General features: G+C 41.2%; 1 protein-coding gene and 1 long non-coding RNA gene across 3 annotated transcripts in view; one reads left to right on the top strand and one right to left on the bottom strand.

Moving 5' to 3' along the window:
* Positions 1–16,043, top strand: part of AOPEP (aminopeptidase O (putative)) — a 1,648,611-nt gene that overhangs the window by 305,965 nt on the left and 1,326,603 nt on the right. For both annotated transcript variants that reach the window (XM_085632907.1, XM_085632906.1), the window contains one exon: positions 8,318–8,484. In XM_085632907.1, coding sequence (XP_085489033.1) covers positions 8,318–8,484 — 167 coding nt within the window. The remainder of the gene's footprint in view (positions 1–8,317; positions 8,485–16,043) is intronic.
* The window catches only part of LOC146865942 (uncharacterized), a 68,821-nt gene continuing 58,895 nt past the window's right edge, over positions 6,118–16,043 (bottom strand). Inside the window, exon 3 of the long non-coding RNA XR_014970361.1 lies at positions 6,118–9,993. This is a non-coding gene — a long non-coding RNA (uncharacterized LOC146865942). The remainder of the gene's footprint in view (positions 9,994–16,043) is intronic.

Below are 16,043 nucleotides of genomic sequence, written 5' to 3'. Positions count from 1 at the left end.
TGCAATTTCCAGGGGAACTGTGGATGAGTTGGTGGAAAGATTATACAAATTACTGAAGCACTATAGATTATGCATATTCAACGATGAGGAAGCGATACTTCAATGCATCGTAGATGGTTGCCTGTCAGAGTCTTTCTGGTAAAGGATGCAAAAAGAAACACATACATTAGACAAAATGCTTGAAGCAGTCCTAGTGCAAGAAAGAGTGAGAAGCAAGCAACTGAGTTGGAGGCTAGCAAACATTCCTGTGAAAATCCTTCCAAACAATGATTTGAGGGCACTAAATTCAGAATTCAAATCATGCACTTCATTTAAAGATCAGCCCAACATGTGTTTCACAATTGAATCGCTCCCTCTGGACCACATATGTTCATAATATATTCTCTAAAAACGTACCAGGTATTTATAAAAGTAAATAGAAGTCTAAAGTATTTCTAAAAACGATATATGTAGTAGTGTTAGTGTGCTATCATGTACTACAACAGACTTATACATGTGCTGACAAAGGTTGTACATTTATTCCATTGTTACCACACATAGTCCACATATTTGTCCCTACATATAGTACCTCATAGGGAGTTGATTGGACAACATAGGTACTAATTATTGGGGCTTATTCACACTAACTTATCAATATACGTTAACATTTCTGGCAGACTTTGATATTCATAGAAATTGCATAATGCATTTAACTCAAAGATTCAGTCCTTGTTAGGTATTTGGCCCACTGAATTAGGGATCCAATTTCACCCTTTCAACCATTGTCCCATTGCTTCTTATAGGAATATTTATAACCTGGAAGTCCCGGTATTACCAAATTCATGCAGAGTCAACCACAAAGTACATATAGACTGCACAGCTGCTCCGTCTTAACAGAGGCATTAAACTGTCATATATACATTTGTGATAAAGAATCTATTAAAGCAATTACCTTAGTTATTGATCAGTCATATCTTTTCCTCATTGCGCTTCATTTTAGAACTTACAGGTTAGAAATGGGCCAAATAACTAACACATTTTATGAAATAATAAAATCTGGCAGAAGAAATGTTAACACACTTTGGTAAGGTAGTATGTATAGTGGACTAGGATGAATACGAGATTGAAAGAACTGAATAACTCAATAGGATATCATCCCTGAATAAGATAGTTAGCCTGACTACAAGCACTTAAATTTGGACATAAGATATTGAGACTGAGTTGGAACAGACTGAATGAATCTGAAGGTGAAAGCAGCTAAACAGAATGGTTCTTGTGGATTGTGGTTTGACTGATCAGAAAATATAATTGTATCTTTGCAATTAATGTGTTATGAGGCTTTGAGCACTTAAATCCTTTACACTTGAAAACATGCTGAGATAACCATTATAATTTATTTATGGTTATGGTAAGTGATATGAGGTTACCCTCAATAACAGGAAGAGGATTTATGAGCTGATCTACCATACACCTAATACTGATTTTTTTAATGATATCTTTGCTATTGATTTATATCAAGATGATTACACAAATAAATCTTTATTCATGGCCTAAATGATGGATTGTGCTATTAATATAGATGCAAACGTTTGATAAGATCTTAACACTAACCCCCAGTGTTGTGTAATGAACTGCCTATGAGGATCTACTTGTAGGGATGCACTTATAGATTAGATGTGCTATCAATAGTAGAATTCATGTTCAGTGTATGTCACATCATCACATGTATAAAATGGTTGTAGTATGAGATAGCATCCTAAGACTAGTACATGTATCTATTGTGGAAATGCTTTATATTTTAAATGATTTTTGTTACTTGCATGAGTTTCTTTATATTTTTAGAGAATGTGTTATGAACATATATGGCCCTGAAGAAGCAATCCAATCACAAAACAAGCATTGGCCTGATCTTTAATTAAAGTGCATGGGTTGAATCTTGAACTTTGTGCTCTCAAATCATTGTTTGGAAGCATTGAGAGACATTATACACAGCGGGCAGTAGGGTATGAAGTTAGGGAAGGAAGTGCCGGTCTAATAAGATAATTGCCCAATGGAAGTAAATTCCTGTGAAAATATAATGCCAGATGTTGAAGAGAGAGAAAACTGAATCACTGTCTAAACAACAAAGAGGAAATGGGCATGTTACAGGTGTGATGAATATTATCCACATGAAGGAAAATGCCCAGCCATGGGACAGACTTGCAAGGCCGCAGTAAAGAAAACCATTTTACAACTGTATGTGGATAAAGGGAACATAGAATGACAGCCACCAGCATAAGGAGGCATGAGGATGTCGAGAGGCAGAGGAAAGCACCATTTATGACCAGTAAAATCCGAAGTCATTAGACAGTTATCAACATCCTCATCAGTGAGCTGCTCGAGATCAAGCTCATCTGCAGAACATGGGGAAGAGGACTTCATATTTAGGAAGTCAAAGAAAGCCGCTGTAGAAACAACTCCACTGATTAGCCTCAGGGTGGAAAGTCATCAAGCAAGTTGTGAAGTAGCTAAAAGGCCCTCACGAATTGAAAAGTGGAGAATTACACTACACCATCATTTTAAACTGGGAAAGTAACACGACCCAGCAGATTATCTATCTAGGCACCCTCTAGAAAAACAAATCAGTTTCCTCAGTAGATGAGGAGTACCTTCTTTTCCTCATAAAAACCAGCATACCACCAGTGCTAGCAGTGCAGTAAGTGATAGCCACCATCGAGCATGACAACATGGTGGTAAAGCAATAGATAAAGTCACAAAAATAGAAGCAGACCAAAACAATGGAAGTGGACCCAGAGGAAATGAAACATCAAGGTGTATGATAATATCCATTAAGAGTTAACTGTAACAATTGAAGGATTTGTTCTCTGAGGGTCAGAGATTGTCATTGCTAAGAGCTCTAGAAAACAGGTTGTTGACACTGCACATGAAGGGCACCGAGGAGTAGTAGCATCCAGCATTGAGGAGAATGATGTGGCTCCCTAAGTTTAAATCAGCAATTGAGGTTGCCCTTCTAGAGTGTCATCTGTGTAAATTCATCTTGCTGGCAAGCAGACTAATGCCACTTGAAATGTATAAAATACCTGAAAGGGGCCTTTTTTTATTTATGTCTGGAAAATACTTGCTAGTAGTTATGGATGAATGCTCCTGGTTTACGCTAGTGAAAATCATGCCATCCAACAGCGCGGCAAAGGTGACCTAAGCCTTGGATACAATTTCTGCAGGATGGGGCATCCCAAACACTGTGAAGTCAGACAATGGGTCGCTGTGGAGAATTCCAAGATTTTGTCAGCCAACTGGCCAACTGGCCAGAGAACGCAGAAGAATTATACCATTGGGCAAGAGATTCATGAGCAGCCTGAAAAAGACAATATAAAGAGCAGAAGCGGAATGCACACCAGTACCCAAGGCTGTATGCCAAGTGTTGACAGCATATAGCAACACTTCATGCTCAACAACAGGGGAATATCCTGCCACTCTCATGTTTGTGTGACCAATACGTACTAAGCTTCCACAATGGATGCCAACACTAGAGGCCATCAAAATCAGAGCCAGGTTTGGAGTCCAGAATTCAAAGATGAAAGTATGTGCAGATGGCAGGAGACTGACATAGGGAGAGGCGATTGAGTGCTTGTCAAGCATCCGTAGAAAAAGAAAATCTTATGACATTGAACCTCTAAGTGTGAAGGAGAAGAAAGGGGTTTTGTTTGACAAGTGCGCGACAGTCGCCACAGTCTCCAATATCTAGGGAATATTGAAACGCTGTTTTTCCAATGGAGCCAAAGACCATGGTTGTCTTTCCAAAAGTCATTAAGGAGGATCCAGAGGCCAGCATGTCCCAAGGCCTCAGAGATAGCTCACATGAACAGGTTCCAAATGAACAGCCGAAGGAGCCGGAGAGAACACACCCTCAACGTCAGCCACTTCCATAAATGGCTACAGTGCTGTCACTTTCCAGAAACCACCACCACCATTTGATACAGCCAAAAAGCTGAATATTGGTGACAGATGGACTGCTTGGATGTAGACATTATTTGATTTCACTGATGCCCTTGAAGAGACTAATGTCAAAAAGATTATCAAGTATCTCAATAATCTTGCTGGTGATGGTGTAAAAGAAGTCATAAAGAAAATGCTGTGAACTGATGAAGATGTCACATATCGGATTAAAGAAGTGTTGAATCTCACGTTTAATCCAATGACAAATGTTGATTATGAATGATACATCTTCAACAAGAAATGCCAGCAAGTTGATGAATTTGTGGATGGACTCGACACACTCATCAGACATTGTAAGTTCAATCAATTTAATGATGAAGAAGCTATGCGTTTGAAATTTATGGATGCTTGTCGGCTTCATTTAGAAGATGAATGCTAAGAGAAACTCTTAGTCTGGTGTGAGTGTTAATGAGTGCCAGAGCTGAAGAGCCTTCTGATAGACAAGGTTCTGACATGGAGCCCAGAATGAATCTGTCATGAGTGTGAAAAGTATGCAAAAACAAAAGACTTAAAGACACAAAATGATGGCTACACGTAAAAGAAAGTTGTGTTTTGGATGTGGATTTTTATTTCCACATGGAGGTAAATGTCCTGCACTAGGACAGATATGTAAAGGCTGTGGGAAGAAGAACCATTTTGTGGTGGTTTGCAAAGGAAAAAATAAGTGCGGCATGGCTCTAAGACAAAAATGACAGTCTGAACGTTCCTGAAGCAACGTTCGACGCACACCCACAAAGCCCAGCGGTGAAATCAGTTAAGACAAATCGACACTGAACGAAGTTGATTGTCATCTAAATCATTGTCAAACAGTTCTTCTGTATCAATATCAAGTGAAAGTGAAGAAAATGATTGTGCTGTCTCGATGTGTACCTTAGAAAAGCATGTGCATGTTGGTTTGGCTGCTTGTGAAGAAAAATGTTATTCAAAGAAAGATCAGCATGCCAAAGCATCAAAGTAATTGTCCAAAGATTACATTGAAAATAAATGGTTGTTCGATACCTTTCATTATCGACAGAGGTGCATCAATAAACATTATGCCTGAGGAGAAATACAATGAATTATCTACATTGTCACAGTTTTCACCAATGAAAACCAAAGTGTATACATGGGCTGCATCGAGGCCTTTTAAAAGTCAGGGTTCATTTGTAGCGACAATGAAACATAAGAAAACGAAGATGCAAGCACCCATCTATGTGCTCCAAGGTACGGCATCAAGTGCCTGTCTACTCAGTTTCAGCACAGCTGCTTATTATGGACTGATTTCTGAGAATTACAAAATGAATGCTCACCACGAAATAGTAAGTCAGTTCCCTTCGTTATTTCATGGTTTGAGAAAGCTTAAGACAATGAAAGTAAAGTTGCATATTAATGAGGACGTCTGTCCTGATGCTCAGAGACAGACGAATTGCTTTTCATCTACAAAATGCTGTTGAAAAAGAACTTTAATTGTTATTTAAGCATGATATTATCGAACGCTCTACTGGTCCAATGCCATGGGATTTTCCCATAGTAGCAGTGCCCTAAAAAGGACAGTGAAGGAGCTGTACGCATATGCCTTGACACGCATCAGGCCAACAACATCGCTGACATGACAACACAAGTAAATGGTGCAAAGGGCTTCTCTCGCCTGATTTGAAAAAGATTATCATTAATTGGAACGCAAAGAAGATTGCACATACATTCCAACCTTTTCTGCACATGTGAGTCTGTTTCAGTACAAAACACTAAGTTTTGGTGTGTCATTCACTGCAGCACTGTTTCAAGACATCATTCAATGCATCATACAGCCTGTCATGAATGTGTTTTATTACAGCAATGACATATTGGTTTTCGGAGCTACAGAAAAAGAGCACGATAAAGCTCTCCGCCAAGTATGTTGTTTACTTGCCGAAGCAGGTTTGACTTTGAATGCAGACAGGTGTGAGTTCCAGAAGACAAAGCTAAAATTCTTTGCCCATATCTTTTCTGATGGAGGTATGACACCAGATACTACTAACGTACAGGCACTGTAAAATGCTGCTCCCCCACAAGATGTTTCTATTTTGTGTTCATTTCCTGGCATGGCCAGTTACTGTTCCAGATACATACAAGACTTTGCCACTGTAAGTGATCCATTGAGAGACTTGACGAAAAAGGCAGGTAAGTGTGAGAATACTTAGTTTAATGACTGTCCTTCTCCACAGCTTCCAGGGACCACCACCAACTGCCCCTTGAAGTTCAAACATCACATTCTATTACCATGACATTGACATCATAAGCTGTGTCGAACAGATTAGTAGACAGTAAAGAATACATGCTTTAGGAAGACTACTACAAATGTCCATTGGAACGTTCATGACAGTGGACATAGGATCCTTCCCGCTACTTGGGAGTAAAAGTTCATTCAGATGTGGATGAGATAATCGGGATCAACAATGGAGTAGCTTAGGAGAAACAAAGAGTACAGAGCTAGATTGAACTGCAACTCTCCCCCACCAGTTGAAAGGCAATAATAAAAATAATAGTAAAAGGTTAGTTCTCCCTTGATTATTATATCAATTACTCAATATTCCTACTATCCTTTACAGCACAATCTTCAACTCCCTAAAAACCTTAATGGTAAGGCTGCTGTGGGCATTTGGACAACCCAGGATAAGTTGTCCCACTCACACGCCATTAAGAAGATGGTGGCCTATCTGCACCATATTTTGAGCTCTACTTCCATATAGTGCAGGCATAATTTTCATACTGTTGGATCCATGGCCCACCTACTTGCAAAGATTGATAGTCGAGAGAAAAGAGCCACGCCTCTTTCCATGGTTATGGCCATGTTTCTCCCTACAAACAGATTTAGTAGGGGCCTCGACCAGGTCAGATGCACGAGGTTTTCTTGGAAGTGGCTGAAAGCCCGCTAGGGGTCTCGTTATACTGTATTGCCTTAAGTACCCATAGGTACCTGCGCTTGGTTGCAGCCGGCTACAACAGAGCAGTGCAAAATCTGAATTGTTAGAGTTGAGCGTCTTTCCAGTAGGCGAGATGTTTGTCCCAAAGTATCCTAAATAACGGGAGCAGCTGAAGGTACTAAGTCACTAATAGATATAGATGAACCACAACACAAACTCTCTTATTTACAGGGAGATGAACTCTCAGACAGCTTCTGAACAGAGCAGAGCTAGATTAGGGTAAAAAACTGACCTGGGACACATTATCAGACAAGCAGTCAAAGTACTGCTGCACCTGGATGAAAAAGATTTCCTTAAACAACCGATATAGATTAATTCATTTTAAATTTGTCCAGAGGTGTTACTACACACCACAGCTAGGCTGAAGGCCACATTTCAGAAGACACATGCCAAACTGTCAATGAGAAGGGGCCAGATTAATGCACTTAGTTTGGGAATGTCCAGGAATAAAACACGATATTTCCAAAAGTGGCACAACTCCTAATACCAGCTTTTCAGATGCTCACATTGTTGGGGTACATAAAAGAAATGGAACTCCTTTTTGCTAAAATCTGAGTGGCCTTGCGGTGGGGTAAAGGCCCTCTCCCGGAAGTTAAAGAAGCAACACAAGACTTAACATCCTGCATCAATGCTTGAGACAGTCTCACTTAGCTTATGCCACATGCCTCACGACCACCAGAGACATTTGGTCCAAGTTCCAGCAATACCTAACCTCTCCATCACAAGATGAGGAAGGAAAGAATGAACAACCTTCTTAATACTGGCGTGGCACATTTGGTCACAGCAATAAGTTCTCAGCTGGGAAGCGTGGAGGTGACTTTTGAATAACAACTAATAAGGCATGTGTGTAATTGTTTGAGTGACATGTCTAAGAGTGCAATCTAATATTATACAATGGATATTGAAGCCACTTCGTGATTGAGAGAAATATGATGTCGAGTGCATTATAGAAAAGATGAAATAAAGTTTAAATTATTATTTTTTTGTATAAAGGAAAGGTGGATTTAACATTATAACTGTTATGATCAATTGTTACTTCTCATATGTATACAAAAAGCTGATTCACTCTAGGGTTGATGTAAGACTCCATGTCACTAGGACACTTATTAGAACATTCCAGGACTTGTAGTCTCAGATTAGTTCAATGTAACCAATTGAATGATCAAACCAGAAAAAGCCATTTGTAAAAGGAAATAGCAGGAAACGAACAGTTAGATCCTCAAGACACGAAACCCCAGTGTAAACCCAATCCAATGTTACACAAGTTAACTTATTTAAGAATAATGAAGAAAGCGGTTCAAGGAGATTCATTTGTTGAGGTATTTTGTGATTTTAATTCGAACTGTAGATTTAATATGTATGATCATCATTTGTTCAGTTGTTTCTTTTTTCCCTTCCAGGCCTTGCGTCTACACCATAGGATCAAATATAAATAACAGGGCCCTATTTCCATGCCAGGAGCCCCCGGTTGCTATGTCCACGTGGCAGGCCACCATACGAGCTCCTGCAGACCTTGTTGTATTGATGAGCGGAGAAAATGCTGCAAAACCAGAATTGAGTCCAGAAGGTGAGCGTTTTATTTGCTCCTATTTGCTGGTGCTCTGTGACCTGCAATTTAAAGTCTAAAATATTAAACTTTGGTGTGATTGGGATTCAATGTATGGATCAGTAATGTGGTCCTTTATTTCTTCTCGCGTGTTGGCGTGTTGTAGGGTGCAAGGAGATTGGGCAAATGAACTGGGAAGTTAGAAATTACCTTCCAGAGTTAAATAGATGGGAAGAATTACACGGGAATTCAGGATCTTCGAATGATCTAGTTAAATTTTAGAGTTTAAATTAGAGGCATATTATTGTTGTGTAAAACCACACAAATAAAATGAATAACTGAGAACGGCAGGGAGGTTCAGTTCTGACAGTGGCATTGGCCTGTCAGATCCAGCATCTAACACCAATTGGCTTCAATATTGCACTATAAACAAATGGGTAGGCTTCCGTTTCTGGAATATATCAGCATTTACTATCATGGGGCACATTATAGCTTGCCACATTTTGAGTTCTTTATGTAATGCTTCCTTGCATGCTTCAGATAATCGTTGTGACAATTCAAGCCTAACAGCTTAAGAGAATAGGACATTATGTAGCAATTTCTCATGGATATATGCATTATGTTTCCAGCAGCTGACTCTAGAACCCTAAAACTTCTGGGGTTAGGGAGTGTGTAAGGAATTGGGTTATTGGTTGAGAGAGGTGGAAGCTCTACTCAAGTAGCACCACAGTCCTTGTCTGGGTGAACCACAAAAGTCACTAAATTCACCTGTGTTGAGCCCTCTGGTAGCTTGACACAAAGCAGCCAGGCTTAACTTAAAGGCAATGTGTAAAGTATTTCTGCAGCATAGAAACTACAATAAAGCGAAAACACAACACAAGGAAAATCCTAGCCCAAGTTAGAATAATACACTCATTTCAATAAATAAAAAAACACCAAATAAATCAAAATCCAATTAGAAGAATCAGGGTTATGAGCATTTCAAGTTTTAAATGAAAATAGTGCCAAACGGCTCAAAGCGCCAACCGTTGTTATCTGGTTGCGCTGGACCAGGACAAAGGCACAAGTTCAGTTCAACCACCATGGAGGGCGGGACAGGTACAGATCCCAGTTCAGCTGCTGAGAGTTTTGCCCTTGGTGCTGTGATGCGGGGTGCTGCGTCGTTCTGCGGCGCACTGCGATGGTTCAGGTGAAGCAGGAGGCTACATGTTGCGAGGTGCTACAATGCTTTGGCCTGTGTCGGGGTGAGACATGGTGTGTCACTTCCAGTGAAGCCACTGATCAGGAGCTGCAAGGTGCTGTGTTACATTGCGTTGGTTCCAGTATGGCCGCAGGTCAGGAGTGGTGAGGTCCAGCTTCGCATAGCGTTGTGCTGCTACGGTTTCAGTGAAGCTACCAGTCAGGGACTGTGAGGTGCTGTATCAGGGGTTCTGGCGAAGCCTTCAGTTGGGCTGGGAAGAGTACTCTGACTCCAGCTCAGGGCCCAGGATCTTGAGGAGAGTACGTGAAAATCAGGTCTTACTGCTATTTCTAAACACGTTTGGGAGACAAAGCAGAGAAGCAATTGATGAAAGTGAGATCTATTATCATCACAGGAATAAAGTGAATATGATTTGATAGACTTGGGTTACAAGTTGTATGAAAAATGGAGGAGTATAGGACAAAGCAAACGCAAGCTAAAGAACGATGATGGATTCAACCCAGATATGTGACTGGGGGAGAGTGTCTGAAAAGTTTCAGTGCACTGTCCATCATCTCCTTGTGTTTGCTTTGTTTGCCCTAAGTTGGCAGGGTATGCCCAGACATGGGTCCCTTGCTCACTTTGTCACTGGATTAAATCTAGCCTGGCTGATGACGGGTGTTACCCCAAAACCAGTCCCAGGATGCTTATTTCCGGTTCTGGGAAGGCCTGGCTTGGCTGTTCGGGCTGGACTATTCCCATGAGGCACAGGGTAAAGACTGATTTGCATATAGCTGGGTCTGAACTGGGGTGGCGAAGTGAGCTAACAAACTATGATAAATTCAACCCAGATCTGAGACTGGGGGTGAGTGTCTGAAAAGTTTCAGTGCTCCGTCCATCATCTCCTTGTGTTTGCTTTGTAAGCCCTAAGTTGACAGGGTATGCCCAGACATTGGTCCCTTGCTCACTTAGCCACTGGATTCAAGCTAGCCTGTTTGATTAGGGGTGTTACCCCGAAACCGGTTCCAGGATGCTTGTTTCCAGTCCAGGGAAGACCTAGCTTGGCAGTTCAGGCTGGACTGTTCCCATGAGGCACAAGGTCAAGACTGATTTGCATATATCTGGGTCTGAACTGGGGTGGCAAAGTGAGCTAAAGAACGATGATGGATTCAATCCAGATCTGTGAGTGGGGGTGAGTGTCTGAAAAGTTTCAACACTTCGTCCATCATCTCCTTGTGTTTGGAGTATAGGACAATCCAACCTTAGTGGAGAGTGTAACCCCTGTAAAAAATTTGGAAGGGAGATACAGGGAGAAGTGTTTGCTCCGACATTAAAGAAGTGAATACAAATATTTGTTATGTCGCTCAATTTTGCATTCCCTTTGGCTATTTGTTCCTACTCCACCATTCACACCTCTCCCTGCCCTTGCCCTGGCTGGCTGGCAGTATGGACTTAGAAATGAGCACACTTTGTTATTGGCTCTGGCTTTTTGCTTGCTCACTTGCTTGAAACCCGGCCTGAAAAGGCTCCAGAATGCAATTGAAATCCACAAATCACTGACACATTTTCATTGTGAACGGTTTGCAGTTGTCATGTTAGTTGATCATTGACCAGGTCAGTGTTATCCATGTTGGGGGTTGTCCTGTAGAATTAGAACCTCCACTTTCTTCACTACAGATAGAATTCTCTGTGATTAAGGAGGTACTGATGATGACTTTATGATCAATACCTATACATCAGTCTAGGACTTTTATTAGATTGGAAGCATGGGTCATGAAGGTGGTCAGATAGGCGGCTATCTGCCAGTAAGTTGGCAAAAAGAAATGGGTACGGGTTTTGTCAGACAAGAAGGAAGACAAAGTTTGGTTTGCCTCTCAAAGGAAGCATAGCACAAAAAAAGGTCTTATGCTGCCAGGAAGTCAGAGTGACCCTTCTCCAATATTGACATATTTTGCCAGATACGGGCGTATCAACAGAGGAAACTGGTAGAATGGCTGTTTCACTACTGTAGCGCCAAATTTGAAACTGCTGAGTCGGTGCCCTCTGAGACGATAAATCAAGTCATAGGCTGTACCTTATTTGCAGGAACATCATTTTGGAATTTTCAGTCTAAAATGAGATTCAAGCTGCAGGTTCTTTATTAGTACCATTGCAGGCAAATGGGGTCTGTGGCCAAAAGAACAAAAGATCACTAAAGGGTTTTTCTTAAAGCCTAGATTCTGCTCTAATGTTAATCAGAAAAATGATTTTGCTGTGCTAGCTCATCTTCATAAGAGGAGAAAACTGGGACACAAATCCATCCATATGACTGGTTTACTTCAGCTTTCTCTCTATTAACTCGGCCACCCTCTTCCCAAAATATATTCTGCACTCCACATCAGGCAACAGACCTTTTGTAAGAAAAACAATATCAGTAAATATCTCCAATTCGTCTAGGATTGGATTGCAGCAGATGCATTCACAGGGGATAGAGAATGCCTAACACCTGCTCTATTCCCAGAGCCAACCCAGTCATTTTCAAAACCACTCAGCACTCCTATCGGCATTGTACCACAGTGTAGTTATTCCAGAGGACCTTGGGCCTCGCCGTGACTTTTTTAGTCTAAGTGGCCCACCTTCACATGAAGTTCATTCAATGACTCTGTGACCTAATGCCCTGAGTATTACTGCGTTATGTTTATCATGCTACCCATTCGTATGGTTTGCAGCCATGTTACACTCACACCATTCTTTAGTGTGGACCTCATAGTCTGAATAATACCATATTATTGTTATTGCTTTACCATTTCCCATGGTTTGTATCCATGCTGGGTTTCATGTCCCTGTGGGGTTGACCTCATAGTCTCTGTGTAATGTTGTTCATTTATGGTAAGTTGTGATTTACTGTAGTCAAGTCACTCCTGCGGACAGATCACCCCTTCTCTATCCTCATAGTCTCTGAATAGGTTTGTGAGTTGTTGGGTAAGTTTTATCTTTTTATGGGTTGTATCCATGCCAACCTAGGCTAATTTTTCATCTAAATAGTAGCCACATTTTGTTCAATCCTGGTTTAAGGCCCAGTGCACGCATTTGCTCAAACTTTCTCTGACATCCCTTCTTCCTTAACATCTACACCTGTGCACCCAGGCCAGTTCTTACCACTGACCATTTACATTCGTAAATTGTGTGCCTTAACTTCCCAGTCCAGACACTTTTATTCCCTTTCCCATAATGAACACTCTCCAATTAGCACCATCTTCATACCTTGTGTCCCCAATATCTTTCCTCCCTCTAACTCCCCCTTTTTTCCTTTCTCCCAGTTCCCATCCTTTCAAGCCTTTTACCTCACCACTCTTGTCCTCCACCTCAACCTCATCTCACTCCCAAATCCTTAAATGGTAGTCCAATTTCATGGCCTTTCCCATCTTCACCCCTCACTCATTCTCTCGGTCATGATCCTTAGCAAATCTTTCAGTACCCAGAAAATTACACTTTTGTTTATTCCCTCTCATCCCATTGTTAAAACAGTGTTTTCCTTGACGCGTCCCATTTCTATTTATCATGAGCTGCTCTCCTACTATGCCACTTTTTTCTTCTTTCTCTTTCCACTCCTTCCTTCTTGCCATTCCCATCATCTTGTTACTCCTTATGAAAAATCCCAGACCCTTTGTCATCTATTCCAAAACAAAGCCACCTAACTCGCAAGGGTCTACAATCTCTGAACTCACCCATTGTCTATCTATTTCAATCAGAGTAAGGCCCTTCTCTTGCTCCCACTTTCCAACTTTGAACAGTCACCTCGGCAAAAGCACCATCTTTTTGCGGTTGTGCCCTCTCCTGCACTGTCTTTAATGCACAATACTGATGTAAACTCTCAACAGCACATTTGACCTCGCCACCAATTACCACTTGTATATTATCTTCATAATGTAAACATGGCAAGATGGCATTCACAAAATTTACACACAGAATGGCACAACCAGAAATTCCGTAGAAGATGTAGCTATGGTCTGCAAAAGACCATTCACACAAAAGCTTTCCAGAGTTCCCTGCTGCAGAATCCAAGCCATTGCTAGTCAGATGCACTTTATCTCACTCTGGTGCATCCTCCTTCCTATTGCTCAACAAACCACCATATTTTCACTCTGCCTTTGCCAAGGTCTTTCTAGACTCAGTATCGACCATCACCTTGCAACTCCATAACCTCTTTTTTCTTAGAGACTTCCGTACTTAGTTCTACTAATCAGATCTTCCACTGATAAGATCCATGTACGCTAACCATGATCCATTAAATCTTCAAGAGCTTTTAACTTTACCCGCGCACACCGAAGGATGCACACTGGAAGCCATCTTAGAATCCCCATTTCTACACAAATAATCAGCATCTTTCACACCACTTGTAATGACCACCATGCAACAATATTCCTCCTGAAGCACCCACCCATACCCAAGACTCACTCCGATCCAGTTGCTAGAATTGCACGTAAGATTCTGAAAGAATGCATGTCTCAGGAAACTAAACTCCTTCATCAAAGGATCTGTGCAGCAAAATCCATTACTTCATGGAAATATTTGACACATGGGTTAGGGGTGATCATAACTTATTTATTCCACCAAAATCGGTATGTTTCACCAAAAGGTCCCGTGCTATTAGGTGGTTCACCAAAGAGATAAATGAGATTTCGATTGATAAAGAGAGCCATTGACACAGGATGGAATAAAGGGCTCACAGACGCATACAAGAAGCACCTTCACTTTACCCTTGGGCCTACATTGCAAAGATCAGGAATTCAAAGAGTGTACACTATACCATTTGTATCTCTGGCTATCTCTGCATACGCTGGGAGCTGTACAAAATCATTTATGAATTCCAAAACCCAGAGGTTCTTTTTCTTGACACCTTCCAGTTGCAGCTCCTCAGTGACATCCTCAAATCACTACTCTAAACTCGCATCTAAGCACAGTGGCCACCCCTGATGCCTCCACTAACTTGCCCACAACACCAATACATCATATACAAGAGCACACTTTCAGCCTTCTTGGTTAAAGGTATGAGCAGTACTTGTGAAATTCCCTAGCAAGTTTGACTTCCATGCATAGCCTCTCCCATTACTATCTTCAAGGATATCCATATATCATCATTGTAAACTGCACCACCCAGGAACTACTTGAAATCTTCCCTTGTTTCCGGAACCTCCTCAGAAGATCTCAAGAGAACCAACATCCTACCACTCGTGAGATAACAAGACTACACCCAACTGACCGATTGCAAAAGGAATTCCTATGTACATTGATTGAGCCTCCATTCAACTACCAGCTTTCTTTGAAGAGAACAATATCCAATCTAAAGCCCATCCTTGGCACCATATCTTAAAGTATCTGTTGCGGACAACCCCAAATTCACAGTCAGAGAGTACAGGGTGGCAGCATGGTAGCCCTCCTCTTACTCAACGTTTCAGTAATGTTTGATAGTGTGCACCATCTTCTCCTACTATACAGAATAGAAGAATATGAAACACAAAGAACTGCATTAGACCTGATCTCTTACTTAGAGAAGAAGATGCCTATACGTGCCCTTCCTTCATCCTAATTATCAGCCGTTAACATTCTAAAAGACTTTACCATTCTTCTCGTGAATTTCAATATTTATCTGAGCTCCTTACTGGACTCTCAACATCGTCGAGACTTTCAGCCACCTCGGCTGTAACTGTGCTCTCAACACCAAAATCACCTTGAAGCTGGAAAAGCCTTCATTCCTTCATAATTGTGCCCTTGGCTTTTGTCTAGTCCAGTAACAATGAAATAATGAATGATCTCTGGAGCTCCATAGGTTAACTAGGTAAAATAAGTCATCTGTTGGGATGGGAGTATCTCCTTCATGGTAAGCTATTCTATTCCCCTTCCCTGAGTGCTCAACTGTGTATGTATCTGGTAATCTGACTTTTATTTTGGCAGTAGCATCACACTAATTTAGTGTATTTGCAGATTCCTCGGAGTGTTCCTAACTATATGAGATCCTTGACCTGTCCAGAGACCTGGAGGGACTTACCAAGCGGGTCTTCATTGTGTGCAGAGAACTACTGTCACTTTCCTGTTTGTAGTGCATACAATTGTGCTGGCAGCATACTGTGATTTGTAAGGATGAATTGTATGACTATACCTTTTTACCTAGGCCACTCCTGAAAAGTTATGTGTATGCTCAGAACCTTGCACTGGCATACGTATTTTGAGTACGTGTGTGTGTGTGTGTATATGTTACTAGGTGTAGTACATGTATAGATTTATATTATTTGAAGGTTTGTGTGTGTATGTATTAAGTACAGACGCCAGTGGAATCCATTTTGAATGCCCCTTGCCTGGCATAGCACGAGATGGAGGGTGAGAACTGTTCTTCCTGAGAGTGGAAGCGTAATGCCGGTGT

This window comes from Triturus cristatus, chromosome 2_1 (assembly GCF_964204655.1).
Source record: "Triturus cristatus chromosome 2_1, aTriCri1.1, whole genome shotgun sequence".
Taxonomy (NCBI): domain Eukaryota; kingdom Metazoa; phylum Chordata; class Amphibia; order Caudata; family Salamandridae; genus Triturus; species Triturus cristatus.
Note: the sequence above shows the minus strand (reverse complement) of the source record. Positions and strands in the feature narration are given on the sequence as shown.